The sequence below is a fragment of the Vulpes lagopus genome, chromosome 19 (assembly GCF_018345385.1).
Source record: "Vulpes lagopus strain Blue_001 chromosome 19, ASM1834538v1, whole genome shotgun sequence".
Lineage (NCBI taxonomy): Eukaryota > Metazoa > Chordata > Mammalia > Carnivora > Canidae > Vulpes > Vulpes lagopus.
In genome coordinates this window covers 31,965,278-31,993,006 of record NC_054842.1, presented here as the reverse complement: position 1 = coordinate 31,993,006, position 27,729 = coordinate 31,965,278, and the positions used below count along the sequence as shown (strand labels likewise).

The 27,729-nt window shown below is 39.7% G+C and overlaps 1 protein-coding gene across 9 annotated transcripts in view; it reads right to left on the bottom strand.

Annotated features, from left to right (window-relative positions):
• Positions 1-6,818: 6,818 nt before the first annotated feature.
• The window catches only part of CEP63 (centrosomal protein 63), a 58,668-nt gene continuing 37,757 nt past the window's right edge, over positions 6,819-27,729 (bottom strand). For 6 of the 9 annotated variants that reach the window (XM_041734664.1, XM_041734663.1, XM_041734662.1 and 3 more), the window contains 6 exons: positions 25,448-25,587; positions 24,487-24,624; positions 21,689-21,803; positions 20,440-20,637; positions 18,053-18,139; positions 9,805-10,198 (listed from right to left, as the gene is read on the bottom strand). In XM_041734664.1, coding sequence (XP_041590598.1) covers positions 10,040-10,198; positions 18,053-18,139; positions 20,440-20,637; positions 21,689-21,803; positions 24,487-24,624; positions 25,448-25,587 — 837 coding nt within the window. In that variant the 3' untranslated portion in view covers positions 9,805-10,039. Of the gene's footprint in view, positions 7,376-9,804; positions 10,199-12,358; positions 12,639-13,439; positions 13,646-18,052; positions 18,140-20,439; positions 20,638-21,688; positions 21,804-24,486; positions 24,625-25,447; positions 25,588-27,729 lie in introns of those variants that run through there. The other 3 variants (XM_041734665.1, XM_041734658.1, XM_041734660.1) reach the window with 3 other exon arrangements.

Sequence of the window (27,729 nt, the reverse complement as noted above, 5' to 3'; positions counted from 1 at the left end):
TAATGCCAACATTTAAAAATCAGGAAAATCACATCAAAATCTGACTGGCCAGCTTTTCTCAAGGAGCCCGTGAACATCTCCACAGAGGGTTGAGTTGCAGCGCCCCCTTTGGACAAGCTGGCTGTCCAGGTCACCGCACATCTGCCCCTCCAACTGTCTCCCAGGCCCTGAGGCCAGCCAGGGTCAGCTGCCCTCTTCGATGCTACCTGCAAGGCCCCATCTACAGCTTTTCCATCCTCTTCCCTATTCAGCAGCTCACCTGGCCTCCTGACAGCCTTGCTGAGCCAGGATCAGAGTCCACACTCTGCATGTGAGGAATCTGCCCAAGGGCGTACAGCTGCTAAGTGGCTAGCTGGCTTTGAGGCCCTCCCCCTGTGCTCCCAGACTCATTTCCTGGGCCCCATCGCCCTGGGCATTTGGGCTGTCTTTAGGCGTTGGTGATGCAAACTGCTAAGGGCGCAGGTGTGTTACTAGGCTGTGGTGCGCACCTGTCAGAGGTTCTGGGAGCATGAAGGAAGCTGAGGATCGTATCACCTGCGCTGGCATCTGCAGGGAGTAGCAGGAGCTCAGGCTTCTAAGATGAGGGGTTTGCTTGATTAAATGTTTGATGAATGGACTAATAAATGGATGAGCTGTCATCTGAGTAGGCCACATATGTTTAACCATTAATCAAAATAGATTTTAACTGCAGAAATATTTTAGCTGAGGCATATAAAGAAAGAAGAGGAAGGGCAAGCCTGTAACGTGCCAGAACCCATGCCAGGCCCCACCATGAGTTCCTCTCATCTTGTGGCTGAATATTTTGGAGGGGACTTGGCATGAAAAGCAGAGACAGTAATACTTGCACAACCCTCTGAGGTAAAAATGGAGAGGATTTAAAGGTGTCTATATGGGACAAAATTCATTAAAGTTTCTCTGCCATATGTAATTATGATGATAAAAATAAAATGCAAGTATTAGAAAAGACATTGAATTTATATGAAACTTCCAATATAATCTTTTAAAAAATTTAATGAAAACCCTGAGCTTTCTTTTGTGACTTTAACTTTTATATAAGGATTTATGCTTGAAACACAATTCCCGATCAAGGTCTTTTTAATTAACAATGTCTTTAAATTCATCACCGTTCACCCTGATGAGAAACTTTGCAAAGTAGTGATAACATTCTTTACAACATTAATTTGAAAATTACAACAATATAGATCGTATTTAAAGAGTCTAGTTGCAAAAATAAAAAAGTCTAGTTGCAATTTCTCTTCCTTCATTGACAAATTTATTGTTGATGTTCCTAGTGATATTATAGATAGACTTTTAACCCAATCGAACGTTTTTAGGTCTAGTGCAAAACACTAATTTGGGTAACTTCTGAATTTTGTTGGAGCAGTCAACTTGTAGCTAGCTTCGGGTAAGCTAGCGTGGTAAGGGGTATAACAGCAGACAGGATTATTTGACCTTTGCTGATAATGTTTGCCTTGTTCATAGTATTTAAGTATTTAATGTCTTGAGATTCCACAAAGATTGAGACTGTTGGATTGTTTTTTGAAGACAGAGATTTTGGTCTGTTGTCTAGAGATACACCTACAAGAACATCACCTGGCCCCTCTACATCAACCACCCTCAACATGTCCCTTGCCCCACAGTTTCCAGGTGGCTGCACTTGGGCTGCAAAATTCTCTTTCAGGGCACAGAGCACCAGTTCCTCCAGTGTTCCATTGGCCCCTTGTCCACAGTGGACAGTGGCTTCCTCCGCAGCTCTGTCGAAGATGTCCAAGTGGTCCAGCTTCTCCCTGGTCACATGCCCACCCCAGGCTTGACCTGGCTGCCCCAAATGCGAGGACTTCCAAGGACCCAGGGACCCCAATAACCCAGGTGGAATGCTCTGGCCTACCAACGCACAACAGCAGTTTACCAAGATGCCCAAAGGTATGCCATGAATAAAAAAAAAAAAGGAAAGAATGTTCCCCTAAGTTGGTGACACTAAGCACAAATACTACCCCCTGTACAACAGTGAATGTTTGCAGAAAACCAAACTGACCCAGGTATGAAGTAAACCATTAAAAAGCTCTAAGCCTCTACGTTCTTAACCTGGAGATCACAGACACCCCTACCGAGGAGTCCAAGGATAGAATGTAGGGCTCCGTGAACTTGGATGGGAAAAATTGACATCCTAATTCTCAATAAGCCCTAACTGAAATTTAGCTTTTTTTCCATTAGGAATATAGGCCATAAACCACAGCAACTACCAGTACCTGGGGCTTTATTCCAGTAGAAATCACAGATATTTTCATAGCTCATTATACTTGTTGTAGACATCTCAAAATACTATTTTCATGCAGCACTGCTTTAAAAGCACAGTCAGCAACAGACCTGCCACTTGGTCTTGTTATTTAATGAGTTAATAAAGAAGCATATAAAATGCCATATCATAAATTTGTTTTTTCTTAGGTTTTGATAACATACCGTTGAAATGGTTGGGTTTTCCTTTTAACACTACGTGTTTTATTTTATGCGCTTAGGCATTACTTTGAGGGGTCCACAGGCTTCACCACTCTGCCACAGAAGTCCCTGGCACACAAAATGTTAAGAACACTAAGTGTCTAAGGCCACCAGCTCCCAGTGGTTTGGAAAGCAATAGGGGAGGCAGGGAGAGGGATGGAGGGGTAGAGGGATCTTGGCCAGTGAAAGGAAAAGAGGCAGTTCTCCCAGTTTCATCCTGGCCCTAATGGATATGATATGCAGCATTTCCCATTCTGCTTTGTCATATTTCTAAGGAACACATATTAATGTTGAAAATTTTCAGATCTCTGGAAAATAGTTTGAAAAACTTGGATTTAGGGGATGACAGCCTGAGAAGATACTGGAATTGCCTAGTGTTGTTAAAAGATGTGTTAGTATTAAGACTTTTTGGAGCAAAACAAAAAGATCAGGTAATGTCTTCTTAGTCTACAAACGGTAGCTCATGCAGACGGTAGCAGGCTGAACATGCCAGCCACCTAGAAACTCTCCTATCCTTTGCTCACGGTCCAGGACTAAATATGAACAGGTTAGGATCCCACGCTGGGCTGAGGGCCTGTCAGGGGGATCACTGGGGAAATCACTTGTCTCCTGCCCTGCCACAGCACTCCTGGGTTTAAGGGGACCCGCACATACAGAGTACTTGGGAGTGGGCTATATACTCCACCATGGTTGAAGAAACCAACTGGGGGCGGGGGGCTGTGTGTGCACCTGGGCGGCTGAATGAAGCATCTGACTCGATTTCAGCTCAGTTCATGATCTCAGGGTTGTGGGATCAAGCCCCGCATCAGGCTCTACATTCAGCAGGGTGTCCGTTTGGGATTATCTCTCCTTCTGCCATTCTCACCCCATGTGCTCTCTCTAAAATAAATCTTTTTTTAAAAAGAGAGAAAAGAGGGGCACCTGGGTAGTGTAATCTGTTAAGCGTACAAGTCTTGGTGTCAGCTCAGGTGGTGATCCCAGGGTCATGAGATCCAGCCCTGCCTGCATGTGGCTCCACGCTCAACATGGAGCCTGCTTGGGATTCCCTCTCCCTCACCCTCTCCCTCTGCCCCTCCTGATTGTTCTCTCTCTCTCAAATAAATAAATAATCTCTTTTTAAAATAAGTTAATTTTTTTAAAAAGAAAATAATTGGTAGGAAACACTTTTTGTCTTGTTCATGACATTGAATTTGAGACTGAGGACCTGAAACACATGTTCTAGATTGCAGAAAGCAACTACCAGTACCTGGGACTTTATTCCAATAGACTGGTGAGGGACTGGTGAGTTGTTTTAGTTCATGTGATCCATCAGTGGCAAGGCAAACCCAAAAGATGGCCTATTGAGAGGCCCTCATTGCTTCCCCAAGCCAGTGCCATGGATTAGGACAGCTCTGGGAACTGACAATTAGCTCAGTCACACTAGATGCCTCCCAAAGGAGTGGTTGTTCCATAAAAGCACTGGGCAAACTAATGTCAGATGGTCTTAGCTGATCTGTGTTCCATAGCGGAAGAAATGAGCAGGTTTATGTAATGGATCTGGCTTTTCTTTCTCTATTTTTCCCCAGTCATGCTTGGAGAGATACTGGAGGATTTGCCAGGGAGTCTTAGGGCACAAGTCCCATATTCACACACTTCCCTATCATTGGTCTGTAACGCTCTCTAAAATGTTCTGTACGCAGTTCTCCTCACCACTGAGGTTAGTGCCAGGCATTCCTGCAGCCCCTCCATACATAATGCTTAGCCAAGAAACTCTGCCTGTCTGAATATTATGGACTTTTTCTGCCAGGACCCTCAGTAATCCTGGAAACCGCTCCCCACGCAGGCAGCACAAGACCACGCTCTGCTGGAGAAAGAGCTGGGGCCTTGCAGTGTGCCCAGCTCCTGGCAAAGCCCTCGCCCACATTACCTCGCAGTACAGGACTGCTCCGCTCACAAGCAATTATACAGACAGAGCTTGGTCGCCCCTTCTCTAAAGAGGACCACCACTGTTACTCCTGAATGTGAGTGCAGAGTGGAAAATATGAGACTTTGATATGTATGTGCTGTTAAGTGCTGTGATGTTTTCTGAATATAAACTTGAATTTTTTAGGCGTTGCTACGCATCAGGGAGGCTTTTTTGGGTAACAGCTTTATTAAGATATAATTCACATACCATATAATTCACCCATGTAAAGTGTATAATTCAATAGATTTTGGTTGTGTGATATTCAGAGTTGGGCAACTATCACACAATCTACTACAGAACATTTTCATAACCCTCCAAAAGAAACCTCTTTAGTCTTCACCCCCCCGACCCTCCTTCTTACTGCCGCTAGCAACCACCAACGTACTCTGTGTCTCTGCAGATTTGCCCATCATAGCTTCTTCATATAAATGGAATCATGCATATGTGGTCTTTTGTGACCAGCTTGTCACATAATAGAATGTTCTCAAGGTCATTCGGTATCATGGCAGCAGTATTTCATCCCTTTCTTTTCCCAAAACAAATTCCATTGTCAGCATCCACATTTTCTTTATCAACTTACTGGTTGATGGACATTTAGGTTGTTTCTACTCGTGGCCACCATGAGTAATGCTGCTACGAACATTCACGTGCTACTCATTGGACTTGTTTTGGTTGAGCTTGGGCATATACCAAGGGCTGGTACTGTTGGGTAAATGGTAACTCTAAGTTTAACTTTTTGAGGAACTGTCAAATTGTTTTCCAGGGTGGCTGCACCATTTTACATTCCCATCAGCAACGTATAAGGTTTCCTATTTCTCCACATCAACACTTGCTATTGTCCATCTTTTGTATTATAGTGGCTGTGAAGTGGTATCTCACATGATTTTGAGTTGCATTTTCCTGGTCAGGTGATGTAGAGCATCTTTTCCATTTGCATATCTTCTTTAAAGAAATGTCTATTTAGATCCTTCACCTACTTTAAAATTGGTTATTTACCTTTTCATTATTGAAAAGCTTGAGTTTTTAATGACTATTCAACTGCATTTTAAAACTTAGCCCCAAGAGGAATTGGTTGGACTCCTGCAATTCTCCATCTCCCCCCAGAAAATAGAAGACAATTCTGGGAAAATTCTAGTCTCTAAAGTTGTGGTTCTTGATAATTTTTTTTGGCTCACAGATATCCTTGAGAATCTGATGGATGCTTTCTGACAGAAAAGTGGACACATGCAAATTTATCTACTTTGCATTTAGTATCAGAGAGTTCCTGGACGTTCCACCATTCAAGCATCACTTTAATAAGGTTTTCTTTTCATAAGAAGAGTATATACTTACTTCTGATTGTATTGTCAAATCATTTGAACCTGGCTTTAATGGGCAACATAAAATGGCCAAATTCTAGGTTCCCACAGAGGAAAAATGAGTGAACTGGTTGTCAGATTATAGAAATCACACTGTGGAGAAATAGCTTTTAAAGAAGATTGCTTTTTAAGGCTGCAGTCCATCATTTCTCTACATTTTCCCCTGTGGTCAGGCCAGACCACAAGAGCTTTACACCATCACATTTGGGACCACCTTAGAACTGGTCTCTGATTGCACATCAGCCTTTGCCATCAGCCTGCACTGAAGCCCACTGTAAGGAAGCTGTGCAGATTCTCTTATTTTTATCCAATACAGAAGTGTTGTAGGACCTCTACTAATGCTCATACACCTAGACAAATGCTCATATGCACACTCAAAAAAGATGTGCTTCTCTTGAACCCATGGTCTGTTTTGATCTTGTGGGTGCCATGAAGCCTTTAAGTAATGTTTCCTTCTCTGCTTTTGCGCTTAAGAAGCTCAGAGGGAAAGTTTCTGCCTGCCCCTAGCACCTGAACTAGATGCTCGTGTGTGAATGGACATGTCCGGCCCTCATTTTTCTCTTTGTCTTGATTCCACTGTTGGTTCTTTTTGATACATTTTACATCCTATCTGAAACTATTTCTAGAACAAGTTAACAAATCTCTAACCTTGCCTTTATACGCTTGACTGCCATTCGTGACGACTGTTTGCGGATGTATGTTCTTAATGACAGAACTTATTTTACAGTTATTTTTCTCATATGTAACCTTTAGTTTCCAGACTCAGGAGTGTTTTGCAAACAGATTACCCAGAGTTTACTAGGTGTTATGTATCTGTGTATGCTAGGGAAGGTAGAATTTTTTTGAGGAGACATAATAGAAAGTGTATTTTGGGGGCCCCTTTGTGGCTCAGTTGGTTAAGTGATTAAGCGTCTGCCTTTGGCTCAAGTCATGATCTCAGGGTCCTAGGATCGAGCCCCATGTTGGGCTCCCTGCTCAGAGGGAAGTCTGCTTCCCCCCCCCCCCCCCCGCACCCTCACCCCACTCATGCTCTCTCTGCCTCAAATAAACAAAACCTTAAACAAAAGAAAAGAAAAAAAAAAGAAATAGTGTATTTGTTTCTATTCAATGAGTTACTTTCATGGCACTTACTAGGCCAGGTACCTTACAAATACTAACCTTCACACAAACCCTGTAAGGGAAGTGATTTTTATTTCCCCTGTTTTATAGATGAGAAAGCTGAGGTATGGACAGGTTAATTAACTTACCCAAGATCACACAGCCTGTAAATGGTAGAGCTAGGATTGGGATTAGGCTGGCTTGCTTGCCTGCAAAGTCCACACTCTCTATTCCTAGGCTCAGCTAAAGAGAGCCTGCACGTTGGGATCCAGGGCAAGCCACTTATTTCCTCCCTGTCACTTTGGAACAGTGACACACACTGCCTCCTAGGCTTATTGAGATCAAAGGCTCTGTAGAAAGGCAGCATCCTACTCACAGTGAGAACTCAACTTTGTCCTCTTCGGCTAGAAATCCAGACCAAAATTCACTGGGAATGCTGGCCAAGAGGAATGAGGCAACTCATCCAACACAACACCATCTGTAAACACCAAAAGTACAGGAGAGCACCCTTACCCTTCCATCTCACGTGAGTATCCTGTGCACAGAGAGCACAGAGAAACTAGCTCAAATTTAGTTTGACACATTTTAATATTAGGCATATTTTTTTGAAATACGAAGTTGGGAGATTAAATTATAATCAAACATGCTGACAAATTTAGACCGTTTACCTCAACTTTAACAATGCGGTAGAAGTTTAAGGAAGTACATAGTACCTCACGATTCCTTAAGTATCTCCAGCAACTAGAGTCTGTCCTTGTCCCTCCTTGTTGGCATGGGCCATGGAAATTTGGGATTGTACCCTACATATTTTAACTGGAAGCTTCAGACAGTCTGAAACTCAGAAATCCCCATATACGGACCGATTCGGATGGGTACAATATTTTTAGAGTCTGCAAAGCCCTTTCAGAAATGTATTTTCAGTAAATCCTCTCATCCTCATTTTACAGGTGGGTGCACTGAAGCCCAGAATGGTAGTGATTTTCATTGACTGAATAGTTACTTAGTATCTACTATGTGTGGGACACCACCTTGGATATAGACAGGACCTTGTCCCCTGCTTTTAAGGAGTTCCCAATTCAGTTTTAGTTTAACCAGTTGACTGTGAGAGACAAAAATTAGCACAGTGTGGTTGGTGATTTGAGAGGGACACACAGGGTGCTGTAAGAAATGAGAAGCTCTCCTAGTCTGGTCAGGGGCTATGGGAAGCTTTGCGGAGCAAGATAATAATAGCATGTAAAAGTGTGGGAAGAGGAGACCAACCCAAGGAACAGCATGTACCAAGGCACAAAGGGAAAATGTGGTGCATCCAAGGAAAGAGATTTATCCATGGGTTCAAACTGAGTGCTTGCATAGTGCTGGGCTTGTGCTGGGTGACAAGGACCCCACCATAAACCAGAGAGCCTCCCTCAAGGAGCACATGGGCAGAAACAATAAAAACGTAAATCTAGGGGCCCTTAGACGGCTCAGTCAGGTCAAGCATCCAACTCTTGATCTCAGCTCAAGTCTTGATCTCAGGGTCATGAGTTCAAGGTTCATGTTGGGCTCCACGGTGGGCATGGAACCTACTTAAAACAAAATAAAACAAACAAAAAACGGGGCAGCCCCAGTGGCTTAGTGGTTTAGCGCCACCTTCAGCCCAGGGCGTAATCCTGGCGACCTGGGATGGAGTCCCACGTCAGGCTCCCCGCCTGGAATCTGCCTGTGTCTCTGCCCCTCTCCCTGTCTTTCTCTTTCTCTCTCTCTCTCTGTGTCTCTAATAAATAAATACAATCTTAAAAAAAAAACAAAAAATGTAAATCAAGTAACAAAATGCTTGCAGGGTGGGCAGTACCATAGAGGGAATAACTCAAGGCAGTGAGTTACAGAAACTGAAAGAAGCCAGGTCAGAGGTCTCCTGAAGATGGAATGTTAGAGTGCACACTTGACCACAAGAAACCCCAACCATGGGTGAGGTAAGACAGAGGGATTCCAAGCAAATGACAAGGACAACGATCCTAAGGCTGAAGCTGGCTACACCGGAACCAGAAAGGCCAGTGTGCCTGGAGCACAGTGGAGGAAAGACAATGCAGTGGGTGGCACAGGCAGGCCCCGTTACCCCAAGCCCTGTAGGCTCTGCAAAGCAGTTTGGAGGTATTCTGAGTGCAGTAAGCAGCTTTTGAAGGGTTTTGAGGGAGGTAGAGGTGACAATGTTTCATTTACTGGGGTCATGAGTAGAAGTAATGCCAGGTAGGAGGCTACTGCCAGAATCGAGGTGAGAGATTGAGTTAGTTTGGATCAGGGTGGTGGAACTGGAGGAGAGAAGTGGCTGCATCTGAGATAGATTTTGGAAGCCAAACTGATAGGACCTCCCAATGGCATGGACATGTATGTATGGGATCTAGCTACTCTTCTGATCCATTTCCTGTGATCCTCATATGCCGGCATCCTTCAGCACCCCTGGCCCTGCACTCTGCTCTCTCCCTAAACACTCTCCTTGGTAGACTTTATCAGGTGGATCTTATCAGCTCTCCATGGTTTCAAACACCTTCTGCACATTGAGATCTTTGCCCTTTAAACATCTCAGTAATGCAGATGCCATTTCCATCTGACATTCCATAGGCACCCCACACCTCAAACCAGCCCATTCTCTCCTTTTCCCTCTCTCTCATACTTGTGTTCAGAGTAAGAGAGAGCTTCCTGTCCAAGCTATTTTGCCCTTGTACATGCTACCAGCACAACTGGCTAGTAAGCAGCAACACCAGGACATCAGTCTGGATCAGTTTGACTCTGAAATCCATACTCCTACCACATGCCTCTTTAGTTGCTTTATTTTCAATTTGTGTCATAAAATCTTTAGTCTATAGCTATTCACATTTAAGTCAAGAGAAAATATCACTTTATAATAAATATTAATGTGAGGGAAAAAAAGTCAAGCAAAGTGGTTTATTCTTACAGGTTATTGCTGGAACAAGTTCTTCCAACAAACCAGTGCAGTGACAATGCCTTAGAGAAGTATCAGTTCTTCAGACTTCTTCACAACAGTGTTAGGATGTCTCATCTTTGCAATTTTTCTGTTTGTATTTTGAAGAGACACTACTTAGGGTGACAACAACTCTTTCAGGGTCCATTTTTCTTCCCAGATTTGTGATATTTTTTAAAGAGGTTACTTGAGGGTTGTGAACTGTTTCACTGTCTTTTCACTCTCTCTTTTAAGTTCTTCAATATGGGCATCCAGGCGCTCTAGAATATGATGCGACCTCAGCTCCTCCTCTTCCAAAAATCTGGTAGCTATTGAACCAAGAGGAGATACAGGCAAGGGACACTAGAGGAGAAACAAATTTTGACATATGTAAACTGAGCAGTATACTTCTCAGATGCAATTTCATGCTATTTTCTAACTAGAAATATTAAAAGGTGACTTTTTAAAAAATACTTTTTTCTGAAATTTGTTTTTATTCTAATGGTAAGACAGTAAAGAAAAAAAAAAAGAGGGTGCCTGGATGGCTCAGGCACAGTTAAGCATCTGCCTTCAGCTCAGGTCATGATCCCAGGGTATTGGAATCAAGCCCTGAGGCACGCTCCCTGCTCAACAGGGAGTCTGCTTCTCCCTCTCCCTCTGCTCCTCCCTCCTGCTCATTCATTCTCTCTCTCTCTCTCTCTCTCTCTCTCTCTCTCTCTCTCTCTCTATTTAAAATAAATAAATACAATCTTTAGGGGAAAAAAGAAGTTGTTCCATAAAAATTATCACAGACCTCTTCCTTGCTGACCTAAATTATATAGATGTAAAGTATCATATAAACATATTAGTTATGGGTCTGAAGAATATCTCTGTTTAGACTTTGTATGAAGTATATAAATAGCCTTTAAGAGCCTTTAATACCCCAGAAGAGAGTATACTCAAGGTCTGTTATTTAAGATTCACTTTTAAACTCTGAATATGTTACTTTGATTTTAAAGCAGAACAAATCTACTGTGAAATCAGTACTTTCTCTCCTTCAAAAACCTCAATCCATAATCCCTCATCTGAAACTCCAGGGGCCACCATGGTATTTCAGAAACCAGACCTCAGAAAGGTAATATAGGACATGCACCACACACTGTCCCTCCTCACTTGCAGTAGTTATTTCTAGAGTCACTTCAAACACTGAGTTAGTGAATAACGAATTACTGCTCCTTGGGGAAACACACACACACACACACACACATGCACAGACTATCATCCTAAAAACAACTCATCCTGGTAGGCTCCATTTTCTTTATTTAACAGAAAAGAAAACGAGGTTCAGAAGTTTGAAGTGACTTGCCTAAGGCCATTCCACTAACAGGTGCCAGAGTTGGGATTCCAACCCTGTTCAGCAGGCGCCAGAGCTCACACTCCTGGCACTACACTGCAATGTCCCCAACTCCTCCCCCTCTGGTCACCTCTGTGTGACAGCTGGACTGGAGGCACCTTGGCCAACCTCAGCAGGGAATGTGCAAGCCTGGGGATTCAAATTTTTCCCAGCTCTGCACATGATCACAAGCGACTATAGGAGTCCCTATAGTATTGACAGGGGGTTACAAATAGCTTAGCGAGTAGGCAATTCACAAAACCAGAATCCATAACTGACAAAGATCAACTATATTACCTTAGTGGAATCTGAGGTAATGTCCCATAATCAAACATATTGATATTTCTGAAGGAAAATGCTAGATGGGATTAAATAAAGTCTATGCATATTATGACATTGGTTCAGTTCAGGGCAGGTTTTCGTGCCAAATAAGTTTTGCTGCTAAACATAGGAAGGAAGTTTTCAGAAAGTTTTTGAATTTCTGAATCACATGTAAGTGAAGTGGAGACTTATTTAAAAAAAAAAAAAAAGAAAGAAAACCTTTCCGTGGACTTGTCAGTACATTAAAAAGTCAAAAATACTGAACTTTCCACAGGTGTGGGACCATTAACTGGTGAGGCAATGAATGGCTAGAGGCAAGTGCTTCAAGTCTGCATAGCAGGTGCAGGAACATGGGGCCAGCGTCATGTCACACTTTGTGGTTCCGAATCCATGTTCTGGACACGTCAAATGCAGTTCCTTCCTCTGCCTCCACCCACCCTCTATGTCCCTTTCCCACAGTTCCTTCCTTCTTCACTGTCTATACCTCAGTACTATCTTGGCATCCAGAAATATTCCTTGAACCAACCATTCCAATATAAAATCAACCCTCTCTGAAAAAGGAAAGGAATTTCCAAATTAGGATTAAAAATAAAGGAATAGCTATTAATTTTCGGAACTAAAATGAATTTTGAAAAGCAATCATGGCTCAATGTGTCTTGACAAGCAAAATCATAAGACAGATATACATGAGAATAATATGGAGTACTTAAGATAGAGAACTAGTAAGAAACAGACAAACACACTCCATCACCCTCCCTTTCCCTTCAAATAAAAAATAAAACCAAACTAAACAGACTTAATAAACTAGTAAGATCAGAAAGTTTCCATACCGAAGATATAAACTCTTCTTCATCATTTATACTCTCAGAGATAGTGTCAGAATAATTGGCTTCGTTTGTATCTAGCACTGAAGGCAAAGAGTTAGTTTTACACAGAAAGTTAGAAGGCAAAGAGACGGTGGAACTGTAAGGGGTGATCTGAGAACTCAGGGGGCTGAGGACCCTGGACATGGGCTCTATACTATCCGACGCTTGTCGTCTCGGAGAATGAAGACCTGTTTTGTAGTGCTCAGTCTTTACTCCATCATCTCTGTACGGGCCATGGGTTGGCCTGGATAGCAGATTAGAAAACAAAACAAATATAAATTGTAGTAACTTTTCTCTTTTAACATAGAACTGTTACAGGAAGTTCACTTAAAAATAAAGGAACAGGCTAACCAGTAAGGCTGTAATATACAAAGTGAGCAGCCCACTTAGACCACATGTTCCTTCCATCCATTCAGGCCCAATATCTAATCCCCACTGCCAGGCCCCGGCCCTCAAAGGAGTACAATAGAGCAAGGAAGACAAGCTGCCAGAGTAACCTAGTGTGTTTGGTGCTAGGCCAGAGGGAAGTACTGTGCATACAGAAGGGCGCCTAACGTCCTCTGGGGTTGAGGTGACAGTGGTGGTGAGGTGTCAGCAGAGGCTTTGGTAGGTAGGAAAACATAGGAGCCATATAATAAGAGCTGAAGCCAGGTGGATTTCCATGGAATGCTGACTTCCTATGGTAACAGCTTATAATTAATTGACCAAAAATACAAAGGAAGTTTTCTTAATATGAAAAGCTAATTTCTACTTCTCATGGTACTGGTGGGGTTAGAGAGGTGGGAGGCAGCATGGAAAGGCTTGGGGAAGCAAGGACATTGTTTATACATATGTCTAGAGTGTGTGAAACTAAAACTTGAAAAAACTGCTATACAACCCCCTGCCATTTATTAACCTCACAGTAGCTTTACTTGTATATCCTGTACTTCAGAGTCAAACATAAAGTCGTTTGAGGAAGATTTAATTTCTGGAAGTCTGAAATTATTCTCAAAGAAATGAGAATTATAATGGTACACATTTTAAGTAAACCGTGAAGAAATTTTACTTGAACTCTGTATTCTTGAACTCAGGTGCTCTGTTGTGTGTTGGTTTAAAGATCCTGTCATGGTTTTTTTTGCATATATGAGTAGAAATCTCCAGCTTAGATTTAGTATCCATCAAATCTTTCTGTAGTTGTTGATTTTCAGACACTAATTTATTTAATGCCTCAATATAATTCTCCTGGAGGTCTGCTAGTGAAATCTCTTTTGCCTAATAAAAAAGAATACCAGAGTTAAATAAGAATACCTGGATCTGTGATACCACTGGTGGGAAATTACATTTTTTTTTTCTTTTTAGTTGTATCTATTTCATCTATGGCTTTACTTTGGAAAAAGTAAATATTTGTGTTTGCCCCCCTATGAGAAAAAAAGTGTTGTCTCTTACAACACTTTTGGAAAATTAGGAGTGCAGTGAGCTTCCCTGATGTGTCAGGGAATATCTGAGGAGCTAGAGGAAGGCTGGAGCTCAGATGGAGGAAAGCTGTAAGTGAGAATCAGTAAGAGAAAAAAGAAAGAAAATAGCAGTCATGGGTTCTTCCAGAGTATCTATGGAAGAAAATCGAACGAAAATTGCGAGACCTAGTTCAAAGAAAGACATGTGAACAAAAGGTTCTGAAAAGGAATTCCAGCTGGCAAGGACAACTTTTAAATTAGTACTTTCTGGTCTTAAGGACTTTTACATAATATCAGTACCTATTCTAGTATGTGAAATCAACGTGAAATACATGGTAAAACAGTAGGAATTCCTACTGTGATCTGGTCTGGGTTCTGTGATCATTAATTTTATTGCTTTTCAATTCTAGGTGTTTCCTGGTAACTATACCTGAAAAAATTATGGTCTGGACCATGTTTTGTTTTTTGTTTTTTTTTAAGATTTTATTTATTCCTGAGTGACAGAGAGAGAGAGAGAGAGAGGCAGAGACACAGGCAGAGGCAGAAGCAGGTTCCAAGCAGGGAGCCCAAGGCAGGACTTGATCCCAAGTCTCCAGGACCACGCCCCGGGCCAAAGGCAGGCACTAAACCACTGGGCCACCCAGGGATGCCCTGTTTTTTTCTAATGACAAAATATTTCATTAACATTCTGAAAAATTTAGTAATTTTCTTTGGAATTTAATATGATTTTTAGCTTGGTCTCTTCTGTAAAGATTTTCTGAAAGTAAGCTGTTCAAAAGTGGCTTAACAACAGAATTAAAACAAACTTTAAAATGCAGCCTTCAACTACCTGAGTACCAGCAGTGACAATAAGTTACAAAATTTTTCAATAAGCTGTCAATGCCAGTTAAAATCTAAAAAAAAAAAAAATATATATATATATATATATATATATATATATATATATATATATATGGCAGGACATAGAAGTTAAATTACAAACTATGGTCGATTTTTTTAAAGGAGGAAAAGAATTTTATCAGAGCTACTGCTTTGATTATTAAGATAATTAGATAATTTCATTAAAATGGCTATCTAATCCAAACATTCATTTGTGAAAGTAATTCTACCTTCCTAGGTGGTAAAATGCAAGGCAGAACTTTCTAAAAATTATTCTCAGTACCTACAGTATATTCCCACTACGTGTAACTTCAAAACCAGAGTAGGTTTAAACTGCTTGACAGGATTTTGCTCAGCCAGAGTCTGATATTTGAGATCATTAAATATATATATATTTTAAAAGATGCTGCTTTGCCTTTGCCAGGCATCTTTTAAAGTTTTCTCAAATTTATTATTTCATTAACAACAATTACAGAAAAATTAATGTGAGAGGTAATATAAAAACTGGGTGCCAAGCAAACGCTGGGCTATGTGAAAAAAGAACAGGACTATAACTGTTAGATGAGAGTTTGAAGAGAAATCAAAGCTCAACAGAATCTCTGGTCCTCGTCTGATTTAAGCACTCCTGAGAGTTCCTAACTTAAATATGAAGGGGTAATCATTACATAAGATTCTCTCAATCAGGTATTGCCGAATCCTGAGCCTTTTGAAGATCCTGTAGTAAAAATCAGATTGGTTCTTGGCTTTTCCCACTATTAGCTTTATATTGGCTTTATCGGAGCAAATAAAAGTCTTCCTTCCTTCTTTCCTCCCTCTCTCCATCCAACTTCCCCCTTACAAAGGGTTTAGCTGCTATTTCCCCTCCTCTCTTTCCCATCCCTTGTGGGTTTGCACTTAAAAAAATCCTTTCATGTTAGAGGGATTTGGGAAGGGACAAGATTAGATACATATTTTCATCTGCCACCTAAATGACGACATAATATTTCATAGTATAGCCACAGATTACCCATCCCCCTTAGAGGCTAACATTTAGTTTATTTCAAAATTTTGTACATTACAAATAACACCAGAATGGCCATTTCCACACATTTGCTGCTACAGGATGGGTTCCTTGGGAATGCAAACTGATATGACCTTTCTGGAGAACTATTAGGCAATGACTATCAAAATCAGAAATGCCCATGACCCAGGAGTTTATAGGCTATATATATTTACAAGTTTAATGGATATTGCTAAATTATCCTCTAGAAAGGCTGTATCAATTCACTTTCTCATTAACAGAGCATGAGAGCCTGTTGCCCTATATCCCTGCCAATACTGGCTATATTCATTTTTAAAAATCATTGTCAAGGGACAGCCTGGGTGGCTCAGCAGTTTAGCACCACCTTCATCCCAGGGCGTGATCCTGGAGACCCGGGATCGAGACCCACGTTGGGCTTCCTGATGGAGCCTGCTTCTCTCTCTGTCTCTCTCTCTGTCTCTTAGGAATAAATAAATAAAACATTAAAAAAAAATCATTGTCAAGCCAGTTAGCTAAGAAGTATTTATTTAGTTTTGATTATTAGGGAGGCTGAAAAGCTTTTCTCGTTTATTTAATTTTGCATCACTTCTATGCATTATCTATTTTCTTTGTCTATTTTTCTACTGGATTCCAATCTTTTATTATCTTTCCAGGAAATCTTTATATTAATATTTTATATTAACTTCTATTTGTAGGTTGTTTCCCCAGTCTATTAGTCTTTTTTTATGGGATCTTTTGCCACCCACAAATTTTATATTTTTATGTTGTAAAATTGTTTATATTATAAAATTCTTTGTGGCTTCATGATGGTAAGCAAATCTTACTGTTCCAAAAAATTATAAAAATAGTCCTCAATATTTTTATATTTTTTTATTTGAATACAATTTGCTGGGCAGCCTCGATGGCCCAGCGGTTTGGTGCCACCTCCAGCCTGGGTGCCGCCCAGGATGGAGTCCCACATCAGGCTCCCTGCATGGAGCCTGCTTCTCCCTCTGCCTGTGTCTCTGCCTCTCTCTCTCTCTCTGTCTGTCACGAATAAATAAATAAAATCTTAAAAAAAAATAAAATAAAATAAATTCAATTTGCCAACATATAGCCTAATACCCAGTGCTCATCCCATCAAGTACCCTGGCTCATTGCCCTTCATCCAGTTACCCCATCCCCCCATCAACTTCCCCTTCCACAACCCTTTGTTTATCAGAGAGTCCTCAACGTTTTCTTTTACTTGAAATAAAGTATTCATTTAGTGTTTTGCACTTTCTCCCAGCCCAGCCTCCCTAGTCCATGATTGTGAAATTAAAACTACTTGGTAGCAAATAGGGGCGCTATATAACCAAACCTCTCTGGAGGCACACACACAGTCTCTGGAAATGCAGAAAGAAAGAATTTCTACAATCTTTGGGCTTTTGAACAACACCAAAAAGACATAGGTCAGAATTGATGGGTCATTTTGCAAATTATAAGAATTTTATAACAAAATAGCTCAAAGGACATCCATACACAGTTAATGAACTCACTGTTAACTAAGCATGTTCTCCTTGTTTCACAGGAGCTAGCACACACTTCTTATCCTATTAGAAAGGCAAGAATCCTATCTTATTCATCCTTGTGTCCGTTACGTTGTCTATTAAAATATTTTGAGCATAAAAGATTCTATAATATTTGACTAAACTAACTATATCCTATATAAATATAACTAAAACCAAATTATGGAAAAGATGATATATTTTATAAGAAAAAGATATTTATAAACATAGTAATTATAACAATAATAATAATAGCATCTAACATTTATTGTGTATTAACAAATGCCAGGCACTACATTAAGCATTTTGTATACATGTTGCCTAGTAAGAACACAGACTACACATGTATTTTGTCATATAAATAACATTAAAAAATCTTCCAATTGCTGAAGTGGAGACTGATATTTTGCTTACTGCCATCATTGTCTTGACAACATTGTCTTGACTGTTTTATTGAGCAAGTTTCTGCACAAGGTTCATTCTGTAGTTTTATCTTAACTCTCTCTTTACAACAGCAATATTTACAAAGTGGTTCCTTTAAAAGGCTTGGATAGGGGATCCCTGGGTGGCGCAGCGGTTTAGCGCCTGCCTTTGGCCCAGGGCGCGATCCTGGAGACCCGGGATCGAGTCCCACATCGGGCTCCCGGTGCATGGAGCCTGCTTCTCCCTCTGCCTATGTCTCTGCCTCTCTCTCTCTCTCTCTCTCTCTGTGTGACTATCATAAATAAATTAAAAAATTAAAAAAAATAAAAAAATAAAAGGCTTGGATAACAGAAACACTGAAGTTTCTATTACGTACCTCATGTAAACCTAATTCCAATTTCATCACCATTTCAGAAAGATGACGATTTTCTAATTTGAGTGACTCCATCTGATCCAAAATCTCCTGAGAAGGGGAAAGCAGAAAAAAATGAACACATAAATCAAATGCATCTATAAAATTTTTCTATATATAATTTTCATCAGGCAAAGATGCATTTTTCATTCATATAAATATATGAAGAATATTTATATATGTAAGTTATATGTTATATATTATATGTAAATTAATATATTAATAAATATATATTTATATATAAATACCTTTCTAAAAAGATCTTTTAGGGATGTCTAGGAGGCTCAGTCAGTTAAGGTCCTGGGATTGAGCCCCAAGTTGATCCCAGAGGGAATCTCCTTCTCTCTCTGCACCTCTCTCCCCCACTCATGCATACTCTCACAAAAAAAAATAAATAAATAAAAGCTAAAGAAATAAAGTTTTTTTAAAAAAGATGCATCAAGATGAAGTAATACAATGTATTTTAAAAATATTCTAAGGAGATGAATGAGTTCAGGGCACCTGGATGGCTCAGTCAGTTAAGCGGCTGACTTGATTGCAGCTGAGGTCTTGATCTCGGGGTCCTGAGATTGAGCACCACATAAGGGCTCTGCACTCAGTGAGAAGTCTGCCTGAGATTCTCTCCCTCTCCCTCTGCCCCTCCTGCTCTCTTCTCTCAAATAAATAAATAAATCTTTACCAAAAAAAAAAAAAAAAAGATAATGATGAATGAGTTCACTGGTCAATCTCTCCCACTCTCCAGTGTTGTTTCCTCTCATGTGGCTTCTACCTCCAACATCATATGGACTATACTCCTTTCACAAGAGAATATAGACATACCTCAGAGATGTTGTGGGTTCAGTCCCAGAGCACCACAATAACACAAATATCACAATAAAATGAGTCAAATGAATATTTTGGTTTTCCAGTGCATACAAAGTTATGTTTATGCTATACTGTACTCTATTAAGTGTGCAATAGCATTAAGTCTAAAAAAATATGTACTTTAATTTAAAAACACTTTTTTGCTAAAAAATGCTAACCATCACCTGAGCTTTCAGTGAGTTATAATTATGATCACAGATTATCAGATAAATATAAAAATAATGAAAATGTTTAATATATTCCAAGAATTACCCAAATGTGATTACAGAGACATGAAGTGAGAAAATGCTGTTGGAAAAATCGAGTTGACTGACTTGTTCATCACAGGGTAGCCACAAACCTTCAATTTGTGAAAAAGGTGACATCTGCAATGCTCAGTAAAGCAAAGTAGAAAAAACAGAGGTGTGCCTATAACTTACTCTCTGTCCCCATTCTCCTCAGCTTGTCTGCCTGAAAAGTCTCCTGCCCTTCCTTGGTTTTCTGCTTCCTTTATGAAAACAATCTAGTTTCCTTCCTTATTGCTATTTTTTTTCTTTAGCTCTATTCCAACACCTTTTTCCCATAAAGGCAGTTTCCTAAGTGTGGTTCAATCTCTGTCTTCATCTCTATGCTTTCTCACCACAATTTCTAAGTCTCTCAGGGTGTTTCAAATGCCAACTCCACACAGAGATGCCCACAGCCAAATGTCTCACCCAGATTGTAATCCTGAACTCCAGGTCTTCTGTGGAGTTGACTATTAGTTATTTCCCCACAAACATCCAACTTTAATCTCAAATCAGTGTCCCTTCCACCAGCTTCTCTATTTTGTATGACTTACATACAAATTCAGTATCTGCCCTAACCTGCTCCCTATCTTTTCTCTATTTCACTAAAGAGTATCACTCTCCACTCAGCTGCCCATGTTGCAATCCAGAGTGACACCTTTCCCTAACTGTCTAACTTGCTCTCCCTGTCCAATCAACTGCAAAGCCCACTCAATTTTACCAGCCAGATAACTCAGAATTCCAGCATTTTCCTCCACCTCCCCTGCCCACCGCTCAGACCACCATCTTACTGCTATAAGAGTATCCAAGTGGTCTGTCTCCTTGCGCACTCTCCATAGCACAACCACAGAGACCCTCGATGCCTGTTCACAGGTGTTCTCCACTGGCCTTAAGAGAACACTAAGCCCTTCACATGCTGGCAAGGCCCTACAAGAGCCAGTCCCTGCTTTCTAGTCCCATCCCTTGCTGCACTCACCCCGTGTGTACTCTAGCCTGTCCCAGGGAACACGTCACACTCTCAGCGTGCACGATAGACACAGCCTCTCTACTCTGTACCCATTCTCGCCTCCCCACCAATCCTCACAGAATGTTAACCAGCACACCCCAGCCCAAAGCAGGAGTCTTATAAAAATTTGCTGAATTAAATACTATGAAAATTATATCTGTACCAAATTCAATCTTCAAAAACACTTCAAATGAAGAGAGTTTTTGTTCAAGCTTCACCTTATGTTCTACAGCTTTTTCTTCTGCCTTTTGTATTTCTGCTTTGAGTCGCTTTTCCATGTCAGAGGATGAGCTTCTAGTGGAAGCAATAGTGATGTCTCGCTGGTGTAATTCCCGAGTTAGCTGTGAGATTTCCATCTTCATTCCTTCTAATGCAGAACTGTAACTTTGTTCAGCCTGTAAAATCTGTTCTTTCAACTACAAAGAAACAGAAAGGAAAGTATAAAAAACAAAGAGAAAGCATGATAGATAAATATGTTAACAGTTAAAATAGTAAGGTAATTTTTACCTTACCCCCAAGACATGATTTTTTCCCTTGATTAAGTCTGCAAGAAATTAGCAATTTACCAAATTGTATGTCTACACTGAAAGTCAGATGGCTATATTATTAATAATTTATTAATCTCAAAACGGAGAGATGGGTTATTCAAATGCTGAGAACCTGTGTCAAAAGTCCATGCACACATTACTTAGAGGACAGCACTTGCGACCTTCATTCTTTTTTTACGTTGCAAAGCTAAAAATTTTGTTTTATAGCTTCCTTGTCCACAGAAGACAACAGAAAGGCAAGAGGAAGAAAGAAGATAGAAGTAATCTCAAGTAAGTAATAAAAACTATGAGTCAAACACAGCAGCCAGGGCCCATTAATGTAGACACAAACAGCTCTGCATACCTCAATAGCCAGTGCAGATATTAACTATACCATAGCACAGAATACATACCCATAACCACTTCCAGTCAGTAAGCAAAAATAAATGCTAGTTCATACAATATCTTTTTTTTTTAAGACTTTATTTATTCATGAGGGACACAGAGAGAGGCAGAGACACAGGCAGAGGGAGAAGCAGGCTCCATACAGGAAGCCCCATGTGGGACTCGATCCCGGGACTACAGGATCATGCCCTGGGCTGAAGGCAGGCACCAAACCACTGAACCACCAGGGATCCCTACAATATCTTTTTGAAAGCAAAAGTGTAAATCTTCTAGAAAGTTTTTCATCAAAACATGTTTAAAATAAAGCTTAGAGTTCAAAGAGGATAGGCTTCAATTATCTTGAAAACATTTATATGGCATCTCTGAGGATGACAAAGACTCCCTAAGCAATTCCAGGTACATGTCTACTCCTGAATATCAAGTGGCTCTTTGGACCACATTTTCCTCTCATTAAATATACTCCTATAACCTCTCAACTCACAGCCCAGTCCTTAAATACATACAACTTGGCAATTGCAGGCAGGCAGATTTTTACCTTCTTAATCTCTGCCCTGTATTCATTGTTATGTAGTTCCATCTTCTTCAATTCTTCATATTTTTCCATTAGTTCTTGGCTCAGTTGTTTACATGTTGCACTCACAGACTCCAAGCTGTATGTATGACATAAATATAATCACAGAACTTAAAACAAAAATCCTAAAACACCCACAGACTCAATTGTCTAACTTAGCTTTTTGATGTCCAAGTTAAATATCTTAAATATCACCTCCCACCCCAAATTAAAACTCATTTCTAATTTCCTCATCATCACCAGAGGCAACTAAATCCAATTCAAACTTCTGGAGATACTTTTGATTTCTATGTTTACCTAATATTCTTTCCCTCTGCTCAAAATTTAATTTAGAATGCTTAAATTCTAAAGATTACAGTAACTTCACTACTTTTCTCTCTCAAATTGTACAGCAGTTACTATCGTAATTTTAATCTCCACCATACTTAATTACAATTCTACCCTACACGCAGCTTCCAACTTGTCACCCTTACTTAAGAATCAATCCCTCATGAGATATGAGAACCTCAGGGACACCATAACTCTCTTATCTCACCACTCATTTCTGCTAATAAAATCCTTTTGCTCCTTTCTTAGGGAATATTTTGTTCAAGCTAAACAACACAAATAAACTGCCTAAAATGGACTCCTTTTCCTATTTGCCTTTTGATAGAAAAAATATTTTTAAAGACATTGTTTATTACTGAACACTGGTATTTGTCTCCATGTATTTCAATTTTACCTATTTCTAAATATCCTAGAATGCCCATTTATTTGGTACTTAGTACATTAGTACTAGTACTAGTACTTAGTACATTAGTGTGTCAAACACTGAGGTAGAGCAAGAAGAAGAATCATAGATCCTCTTGTCCTAGCTACAGATGGGAAAATTGGGACTTAAAGAGACTCAGGGTCTAAGATCATACTTCAAGTCAAAAGTAAGAGGTAGGTCTTTAAAGCCTGATGGGAGCACAGTACAACACACCTACATGTAAAATACTAAAAAGTCAATCAATGGAAAATCTATGATAGAAAATGTAAATTTTAGTTTCAATATCAAAAAGAATAATAAGCTTTGGGGCACCTGGCTGGCTCAGTCAGTTAATCAAGACTAATTTCAGCTCAGGTCATGATCTCAGGGCTGTGAGATCAAGCCCCACATTGGGCTGGTGCTGAGCATGGTGGACTCTGCTTAAGATTCTCCTTCTCCTTCTGCCCTCCATATCCCACCTTCCATTGTTCATGCTCTCTCTCTCTCAAAAGAAAGAATAATAAACTTTATTTTATTCAATATAAAGTGCATATATATAACCTCAATAACGATATCCAAGAATATCTTAAGTATTCTAAGGTACAGAACAAATAAAGCAAAAACTATGTGTGTGCATAGTATTTAATATGTAAAGAAAATATCTGATGATTTCCAAAAACAGAAATAAAAAGTAAAAAAAGTATCACCTAAAGATAAACTTGAAAGGGTAAAATGGCAATATTTTTGTTGTTTAAAGGCTAATAATTCATATATTTTTAAATATATGAATTACATATAGAATTACATATTTTTACATATAGAAAATGTTAGTATACAAATGAGCACAATTCGCATTTAAAACAAAATATCAACCTCTTCCCAGTCACAAAGTTTAGAGGTATGACAAACAAAACAGAAGTTTACAAGTATGATGACGAAGCAAGTGAGCTACCCAAATTTTTCCATGCTATCTGCTATAGCAGAGATGTGGATTCAACCAGCAGCCAAGGAAATAACTGACAGCACTTTGGGATGCAAGTAAGGAGCACCATGTGCCTGGTATGGCTTTGCTGAGAGCAGCTCCAGTGAGGTGGCTGGTAGAGGGCAGAGCCTAACAGAAGATGTTCTACACAGGAAAATGTAAAATTAAAATTAATATAGTCAGTATAGAAAACCCTTTTGAAGAATCTGATTTTGAAGGAGAGCAGAGAAATATGGGAATAATTTGATAGGGATATAGGATTCAAGGATGGTTTCGATTTTTTTGCAATATGGGAAATATTAAATCCTACTTTATATCAGTAGGAATGATTTAGCAGTGAGGCAGAACTTGATGATGTAAAAAGAAAATAAAAAACTGTGCAAAAGGACATGACTGAAGTCTTAGGGGAACAGACATGTCATCCATCATCAACTCATCCACTCTAACAGACTATGGGCACAGATGTAGACAGACTGGTAGATTTGGTGGTAGAAAAATTAGGAAGCCCTTCTTTCATTGCTTCTGTTTTATCTGTGGATGCTAGAGGAAAAAAAAACTTATTTTTTTACTAAGATTATTTTTTTCAAAGATTTTATTTATTTATTTAAGAGAGAGAGTGAGTGTGCACAAGTGGGGAGAGGAGCAGAGGGAGAGAGACAGGTGGACTCTCCACTGAATATAGAGCCTGACTCAGGGCTCAATCTCATGACCCTGAGCCAAAATCAAGAGTCAGATGCTGGGAGCCTGGGTGGCTCAGTGGTTGAGCGTCTGGCCTTTGGTTCAGGGCGTGATCCGGGATCCTGGGATCAAGTCCCATATCGGGCTCCCTGCAAGGAGTCTCTTCCTTGTCTCTTTCTCTCTCTGTGTGTGTCTCTCATAAATAACTAAATAAAATCTTAAAAAAAAAAAAAAAAAGTCAGATGCTTAACCAATGAGACACCCAGGCACCCCTTCCCTAAGACTTTTATATTAGTTTACTTTATCAATATGATGATCAAAAATCATTTTTAACAACTTGAACATTCTTGAAATGGGCATGTAATTATCTACCTGCCTTCCAAACGAGTCACTTCTGCCTGCAGAAGTTCTTCACTACTGTGGGTGAAATCAAGCTGGGACAGCACATTGCCTAAGTCCCCCTGTCCTTGTGAGGTGTACCTCCTCGCTGTCTGTGACTCCTGCAGTGACCTAAAAAAGGACAGAGGAGGATGGTTAAAGGCCTCTGATCTTTGCAAATAAAACAATGCACAATTAGTTCATATTTTCCAATTGTTTTTGGTAATGAAACTCTTTGGAACTCTTCAGCTTGTCTCCTGCTTCATGAAAAGAACACTTAGACTAAAGAGGTTAAGAAATGATATTCTCAAAAAAGTCAGCAGCAGTTTACTCCTTATAGGAGTAGGATTTGGCCCATTTTTCAAGGGAAAAAGACAAAATGACAAAACTTTTGTTTCCACTTGATACCTTGAGCCAAAGAAACTGAAAAGTTACAGGAAAGTTCTGGCAAGAATAGAAACGTGTACCAGACCTAAATCAAACAAAAGGAGCATAGCTCCTTCTATTACTTTCCACTACAAACCTCATGGAAATAATTCACATATAGGAACAAAATGTGTTTTAGGATTTTTTTTAAAATTAGCTATTTCGATAGCTGGTTTTTAATGATGTTGATAAGCAGTTACTAATCATGACCAAGAAACAGAGACCTTTCATGAGACATGGATTCCAAATCCTTTCACATTTGAAGTTTCACCAAGGATACAGATTTGACCAACTGGTTTCTATTTTCTAAACATTACAGCCTTTTGGTTAGGGACCCAAATTGGAGCCAAAAAAAAAACCCCAAATCACACAAAATTTTATAAAACCACAAAAATTTAACTCAGAATTAAAACCGAATGAGAAAACCCATAACATAATCAAACACAAAATTATGAATATGTAATATTAAAACTGGTGCTCAATGCCAAACCACCAGGTGGCTACAATTAAAATTTAAGATTAAATATACCTTATGGCCTCTACCGAGTGTTGAGTGTCAGCTGGCTTTAACTTTGCTTGGAGCTTCTCCTTTTGCATTCTTTGCTCATGCATGAAATTTTCTTGAGACTGAAGAGTTGCTTTTAATTCTCTCTTTTCTTCCTGCAGAATCTAAAAAATACTCAGAAAAAAAGTCAGATGTCATTTACAATGTTTCCATTTCATGAGAATAGGAAGCCAGGGAGTCAGACTATAGCAGGTACAAGGTACAGAACCCTTATTGTTAATAAGGCTATCAATGTCTGATCCATTAGCTACAGAGTAGAAAAGAAACCATGGATTCTTGTACTGGGTTCTAGGTTAATTTTTTTTAAGTTCTTATTTAAATTCTAGTTAGTTAACAAACAGTGTTGGGAAAATTGTACAGTCACATATAGAAGAATGAAACTGCACCACTTTCTTACGCCATACACAAAAATAGACTCAAAACGGATAAAAGACCTAAATGAGAGACAAGAATCCATCAAAATCCTAGAAGAGAACACAAGCAGCAACCTCTTTGACCCTGGCCACAGTAACCTTTTGCTAGACACATTTCCAAAGGCAAGGGAAACAAAGACAAATATGAACTATAAGGACTTCATCAAGATAAAAAGCTTGCAGGGGATCCCTGGGTAGCGCAGCGGTTTGGCGCCTGCCTTTGGCCCGGGGCGTTATCCTGGAGACCCGGGATCGAATCCCACATCGGGCTCCCGGTGCATGGAGCCTGCTTCTCCCTCTGCCTATGTCTCTGCCTCTCTCTCTCTCTCTCTCTATGACTATCATAAATAAATAAATAAATAAAAATTAAAAAAGAAGAAAAAAGATAAAAAGCTTGCACAGCAAAGGAAATAGCAAAACTAAAAGGCAACCTACAGAATGGGGGAAAATATTTGTAAATCTCTTATTAAATAAAGGGCTAGTAACCCAAATCCATAAAGAATTTATCAAACTCAACACCCAAAAAAACAAAAAATCCAGGCAAGAAATGAGCAGAAGACATGAACAGGCATTTCTCCAAAGAAGACATACAAATGGCCAACAGATACATGAAAAAATGCTCAACATCACTCGGCATCAGGGAAATACAAATCAAAACACAATGATATGAAAAGCCCACGGTGAATATCATTCTCCATGGGGAAAAACTGAGAACTTTTCCCCTAAGGTCAGGAACATGGCCTGGATGTTCACTATCCAACACAGTACTAGAAGTCCTAGCCTCAGCAATCAGACAATAAAAAGAAATAAAAGGCATCTAAATTGGCAGAGAAGATATCACACTTTCACTCTTCACAGATGATATGATACCCTATATGGAAAACCCAAAATTGATAGAACTCATACAGGAATTCAGGAACTTGGCAGGATATAAAATCAAGGCACAGAAATCAGTTGCATTTCTATACACTAACAATGAGACAGAAGAAACAGAAATTAAAGAGTTGATCAATCCCATTTACAATTGCACCAAAAACTGTAAGATACCTAGGAATAAACCTAACCAAAGAGGAAAAGGATCTGTACTCAGAAAACTATAGAATACTCATAAAGAAATTGAGGAAAACACAAAGAAATAGAAAAACATCCCATGCTCATGAATTGGAAGAACAAATATTGTTAAAATGTCTATGCTACATAGAGCAATTTACACATTCAATGCAATCCCCATCAAAGTACCATCAACTTTTTCACAAAGCTAGAAGAAGTAATCCTAAAATTTATATGGAACCAGAAAAGACCCTGAAGAGCCAAAGTAATGTTGAAAAAGAAAATCAAAGCTGGTGGCATCACAATCCCAGACTTCAAGTTCTAATACAAAGCTCAAACCATCAAGACAGTATGGTACTGACACAAAAACAGACACAGATCAGTAGAACAGAATAGAGAACCCAGAAATGGACTCTCAACTCTATGGTCAACCAACTTTTGACAAAGCAGAAAAGACTATCCACTGGTAAAAAGACAGTCTGTTCAGTAAATAATGCTGGAAAAACTGGACAGCCACATGTAGAAGAATGAAACTAGATCATTTCCTTATACCATACACAAAAAATAGACTCAAAATGGATGAAAGACCTAAATATGAGACAGGAAACCACCAAAATTCTAGAGAACACCACAAGCAGCAACCTTTATGACCAAAGGAACTTCCAAGCCACAGTAACTTCTTGCTAGACACATCTCCAAAGGCAAGGAAAACAAAGGCAAAAATGAACTATAAGGACTTCATCAAGAAAAAAAGGCTTTTGCACAGCAAAGGAAACAGTCGAC